Source organism: Salmo trutta, chromosome 21, assembly GCF_901001165.1.
Source record: "Salmo trutta chromosome 21, fSalTru1.1, whole genome shotgun sequence".
Taxonomy (NCBI): domain Eukaryota; kingdom Metazoa; phylum Chordata; class Actinopteri; order Salmoniformes; family Salmonidae; genus Salmo; species Salmo trutta.
The window spans coordinates 50,184,787-50,190,950 of NC_042977.1; the positions used below are offsets into that span (position 1 = coordinate 50,184,787).

Below are 6,164 nucleotides of genomic sequence, written 5' to 3' on the forward strand. Positions count from 1 at the left end.
AACATCTCAATGATGATCAATGGAAACAGGATGCACCTGAGCTCAATTTATAGTCTCGTAGCAAAGGGTCTGAATACTTATGTAAATAAGCAAGATTTGTTATCTACATTTGCAAAAATTTCTAAACCTGTTTTCGCTTTGTCATTATGGGGTATTGTGTAGATTGAGGACACTTTGTTTTTATTTAATCCGTTTTAGAATAAGGCTTTAACGTAACAACGTGGAAAAAGTCAAGGTCTGAATACTTTCCGAATGCAGTGTATTGGCACAGGTGTTGGTCTCAGGCTGGCAAACCATATATCCATATAACCATATCTTCCAAAACACTGGCTTCGAGGGCATTATCAGTTTTATACAACCAGTTACCAACATATTCAAATAATGATTGACATTTTCATTAATATATTTATACTAGTTCATCCTTCCACAAGATGTATTCCCAACACAAATCTAGGGTTGCTACCGAAGCCGGCTGGTCGTTCATTCTATCGGTTCGGTTGCCAGAGACTCGACCCAGTCGTTCAGTCTTTTTGTTCTGTATCTATGGACGCGACCCAGTCCTACTTTTCTAAATGTTCCATTGCCATACTGGCTGGCAACTTTCTTATCCCTTGCTCTCTAACTAGCCAACTACGGCTAACTTAGTCACGTGGAAAAGTGCTGCCAGAATAACAACGAAGTAGCTGCGTTTGTTTTAATCTGTTTTTCTAGTGACATTTATTTGGATTCATCCATAACAATGAGCTAATGATGTGCTGTTTCACCTGGCATAGAAAATGTCCTCATCAGGATACTTGTTCAGAGGAGCTAGCCAACAACATAGCTAACACACAATCACTTCAAACTGAAGCTGGAAACACTGCAAACTAGCTGCACTTTGTTTCATTTGACCTGTTTTTTTTATTGATGTTTCTATCCATAAAAGTTATGCTGATTAATGATTTAGACTGGCTAAGGAATGCTGACTGTCTCATTCCGACTGACGAGACAGTCATTACTATTGTTGTATCTGAGGGGTGATAGACTGGTTTTTACACCACAAGTTAACTTCCCTGGGCAACAGCCAGTGGAATCGTGTGGCGCGAAATACAAATACCTCATAAATGCTATAACTTCAATTTCTCTAACATATGACTATTTTACACCATTTTAAAGACAAGACTCTCGTTAATCTAACCACACTGTCCGATTTCAAAAAGGCTTTACAACGAAAGCAAAACATTAGATTATGTCAGCAGAGTACCCAGCCAGAAATAATTAGACACCCATTTTTCAAGCTAGCATATAATGTCACATAAATCCAAACCACAGCTAAATGCAGCACTAACCTTTGATCTTCATCAGATGACACCCCTAGGACATTATGTTATACAATACATGCATGTTTTGTTCAATCAAGTTCATATTTATATCAAAAAGCAGCTTTTTACATTAGCATGTGACGTTCAGAACTAGCATACCCCCCGCAAACTTCTGGGGAATTTACTAACAATTTACTAAATTACTCACGATAAACGTTCACAAAAAACATAACAATTATTTTAAGAATTATAGATACAGAACTCCTCTATGCACTCGCCATGTCCGATTTTTAAAATAGCTTTTCGGTGAAAGCACATTTTGCAATATTCTAAGTAGATAGCCCGGCATCACAGGGCTAGCTATTTAGACGTTTAGCACTCACCAAAGTCAGATTTACTATAAGAAAAATGTTATTACCTTTGCTGTTCTTCGTCAGAATGCACTCCCAGGACTTCTACTTCAATAACAAATGTTGGTTTGGTCCCAAATAATCCATAGTTATATCCAAATAGCGGCATTTTGTTCGTGCGTTCAAGACACTATCTGAAAGGGTAAATAAGGGTTACGCGCCCGACGCGTTTCGTGACCAAATTTCAAAATATTCCATTACCGTACTTCGAAGCATGTCAACCGCTGTTTAAAATCAATTTTTATGCAATTTTTCTCGTAAAAAAGCAATAATATTCCGACCGGGAAAGCGTGTTTACGTTAAAAGAGAGAGAAAGTAAAAACATGGGATCCCCTCGTGCACGAGCCTCAGTCTGATGGTCCTCTGATCGACCACTTAACCAAGGCGCTAAAGTTTTTCAGCCAGCGGCTGGAATTACATCATTCAGCTTTTTCCCGGGTTCTGAGAGCCTATGGGAGCCGTAGGAAGTGTCACGTTACAGCAAAGATCCTAAATTTTCTTTAAACAGAGCCAAGAAGCCCAAGGAATGGTCAGAGAGGGTACTTCCTGTTTGGAATCGTCTCAGGTTTTTGCCTGCCATATGAGTTCTGTTATAATCACAGACACCATTCAAACAGTTTTAGAAACTTTAGGGTGTTTTCTATGCAAAGCCAATAATTATATGCATATTCTAGTTTCTGGGCAGTAGTAATAACCAGATTAAATCGGGTACGTTAAGGTTAAGGGAGAAATAAAAGTTTATGGCCCGTATCACTTAGTGTCCTGCCTAGCAGTAAAGATAAAATGTTTGTACAGATGGGTAGGAGGAGACTCAGCCCAGGAGGAAGGGTTAAATGTTAGTGCTTGTGTGAATATTATTATTTTTTTGTCTAATGCAGCTGAATTGACCCTCTGGGAGAGAGAACTTGGTTTCGTTTCAGTTGTCTTTTTACTCTTGAGAATTAGAACATAACACTCTGGGGCAGCTGGAGATGGTTTCAATATTAAAATTCAATGTTGCAAATATCGAAGAGACAGACAAGGTTTATACACATATCCACTGTTGGAAACTACATGTTAGTCTAAAAGGAATGTCTAGCTTTTTTTATTTTACTGTTATTTTACCAGGTAAGTTGACTGAGAACTAATTCTCATTTACAGCAACAACCTGGGGAATAGTTACAGGGGAGAGGAGGGGGGATAAATGAGCCAATTGTAAGCTGGGGATGATTAGGTGGCTGTGATGGTATGAGGACCAGATTGGGAATTTAGCCAGGACACCAGGGTTAACACCCCTACTCTTACAATAAGTACCATGGGATCTATAGTGACCACAGAGAGCCAGGACACCGCGGTTAACACCACTACTCTTACGATAAGTACCATGGGATCTTTAATGACCTCAGAGTCAGGACACCAGTTTAACGTCCCATCCGAAAGACGGCACCCTACACAGGGCAGTGTCCCCAATCACTGCCCTGGGATATTTAGACAGAAAAGAGTGCCTCCTACTGGCCGTCCAATATCACTTCCAGCAGCATCTGGTCTCCCATCCAGAAACCAACCAGGACCAACCCTGCTTAGCTTCAGAAGCAAGCCAGCAGTGGGATGCAGGTAGATGCTTTTTATAGTGGACAAGAAGTTTATAAATTGCCTGGCTGGGCTGATGAGTGGATTGCGCAGTCAGATGGAACAGAGTAAATAGGCATTTTAACATCAGATTTAGCCGGTGGTAATTTGTGGAATAGACACACCGCCTGGAATGCGGTTTTAAACTAATCATGGGGCCACAGCTGCTAAATAGTTGCCTGCCTTCCCCCTAAAACATTATCGGCGGCCAAGAGGGGCTCTGAACTTTGCTGTCGGTGACAGCGCCGTTGACCACAGCCCACTACAACGCTGTATTGTGATGCTTGGCCTGATATCACATCGTTGGTAAAATGTTGGTTTTGTGACAACCTCATTGCAAGAAAATAAGCCTATTTTCAGACTTGACTCATTTCTCTCCCAGTTTGCACCCCTGGTACAGCCCCCACACACAGATAAATGGCGTAGTGACGACGCCTCATATCCGTGGTCAATGCCAAGTCATTAAACCTTGTCTAAGTTGTAAGGTTCTAATTACTGAGTAAAAACAAAACCAACGGGCACCATGAAAATCTTATCCAAGTTTTTATTCTTCCCAGAGGATCAATCCAGCTGCATTAGACAAACATTCGCACACAAGCACTGATATTTATCCCTACCTCCTTGGCTCAGTCTCCTCCTACCCATCTGAACAAACATCGTTCTTTACTGCTAGGCAGGACACTAAGTGATACAGGCCTTAAACTTTTATTTCTCCCTTAACGTGATCTAACCTGATCTGGACCCCCTCCATCACTAATCCATGGCTCTCTCCCCTTATCAACGCCTGCCCTGGACCCCCTCCATCACTAATCCATGGCTCTCTCCCCTTATCAACGCCTGCCCTGGACCCCCTCCATCACTAATCCATGGCTCTCTCCCCTTATCAACGCCTGCCCTGGACCCCCTCCATCACTAATCCATGGCTCTCTCCCCTTATCAACGCCTGCCCTGGACCCCCTCCATCACTAATCCATGGCTCTCTCCCCTTATCAACGCCTGCCCTGGACCCCCTCCATCACTAATCCATGGCTCTCTCCCCTTATCAATGCCTGCCCTGGACCCCCTCCATCACTAATCCATGGCTCTCTCCCCTTATCAACGCCTGCCCTGGACCCCCTCCATCACTAATCCATGGCTCTCTCCCCTTATCGCCTGCCCTGGACCCCCTCCATCACTAATCCATGGCTCTCTCCCCTTATCAACGCCTGCCCTGGACCCCCTCCATCACTAATCCATGGCTCTCTCCCCTTATCAACGCCTGCCCTGGACCCCCTCCATCACTAATCCATGGCTCTCTCCCCTTATCAATGCCTGCCACATGTATTTGCTTCGCTGCACTCAGCACATTCCAAGCTTAATTGCACCCACTAATATACCTACCTCCTATAACCATTAACTTCTGGTGTAGACCCTTTAAAGTTCAGCGCTCCCTCGGTGACCATAAGTATATTTCATATTCTCAGAGACACTGAACTTCTAAAACACTGCCTCAAACTCTCCTCTGCTTATGAGAACCTTCAATTGATGTTTCACAGTAGTTTTTAACCCCCAACACCCATATTTTCCTCTCTGAAAGTGTGACTATCGTGACAATTTTATAGTTTAGTCTGATTTGTTAATCGTGTGAAGCTGTGTCCCCTCGCAGCTCTCTCTCTCTAGTAGAGGGTCTGTAGCCACAGCTGCCCCTTCAGGAAGGCAGAGGGTTTCTGTCCTGCCACCCAAAGAACCACTGGTGGGTTCCTTACCTCATGGCTTTATCGTATAAAAAAAAAATTGCGCAACCAAGTATTAGAATATGGTAGCCGGAGTCTCGTCTGGTTCCATTTTTAGTAGCCCTGGGTCATGTTCATGAGGGATCAAGAGGAAAGATCCAAGCGCACACATTTTTCTTTTGGAAATAGACCTTTTTTTCTAGTTTTTTTTTTAGTTTAGTCTGAACAGTCCTCCCTCCTCTGTCCCGCTCCAGGAGGAGAGACCATCAAGGGCATCAGCCAGCAGTCTGGGGCTCGTATTGAGCTCCAGAGAAACCCTCCACCCAACTCCGACCCCAACATTAAGATGTTCACCGTCCGAGGATCACACCAACAGATCGACTACGCACGGCAGCTGGTCGAGGAGAAGATCGGGGTGAGTCGTTTTTCACTGTTTATTTGTCTGTAGTAGAAATTATACTCTTAATCACTGGACAGTGGTGTAAAAGTTTAGTGGATCACTTTTTAAATGGAAATCAATGTTTTTATCTGAATTACTAATTGGTCAGTAAGCACTGTGAGTCTGCTCTCTTTATCTTACTTCACATTTTCAACTTTCTTTATCATGTCTTCTAATTCTGTAGCCCAGTACGTTGTTTGATATCCCTCCACTCCATGTCTCTCTCTCTCTCCCCCCCCCCCCCCAGGGTCCAGTCAGTCCAATGGGTGGTCCCCAAGGTCCTCCAGGGCCACACGGAGGGCCGTCTCCCCACGGCCCCCCCGGCCCTCCTGGGCACCCTGCTCAGATGGGTCCCTACAACCCCGGCCCCTACAACCAGGGACCCCCAGGACCACAGTAAGGAGACTTAAGCTTTTCACTGATATTTAAATGGCCATAAAATGCGTAAACCACGTTTAAAAAAATGTAATAAAAAAAAGACTTCATGGATGGCAATGGATATTTACAAGCAAAGTAGGCTGAAATAAGTGCATTAAAGTTGCACTGTGCAGAAATCACTCGTGACATTTTCTGGTTACTGAAACTCTAGTAGTTGACGTAATTTCAGTTTGTCAAAATAAGCAAGTCTAGTGTAGAGAATCATTGTACCATCTTAAACCACAGTGAAATATGTTTTCCATAACCAAAAATAATT

The 6,164-nt window shown here is 43.3% G+C and overlaps 1 protein-coding gene across 5 annotated transcripts in view; it reads left to right on the plus strand.

The window, feature by feature from the left end:
- The window catches only part of fubp1 (far upstream element (FUSE) binding protein 1), a 29,709-nt gene that overhangs the window by 13,751 nt on the left and 9,794 nt on the right, over positions 1–6,164 (plus strand). For all 5 annotated transcript variants that reach the window (XM_029706058.1, XM_029706057.1, XM_029706060.1 and 2 more), the window contains 2 exons: positions 5,286–5,446; positions 5,718–5,866. In XM_029706058.1, the coding sequence (XP_029561918.1) occupies positions 5,286–5,446; positions 5,718–5,866 (310 nt within the window). The remainder of the gene's footprint in view (positions 1–5,285; positions 5,447–5,717; positions 5,867–6,164) is intronic.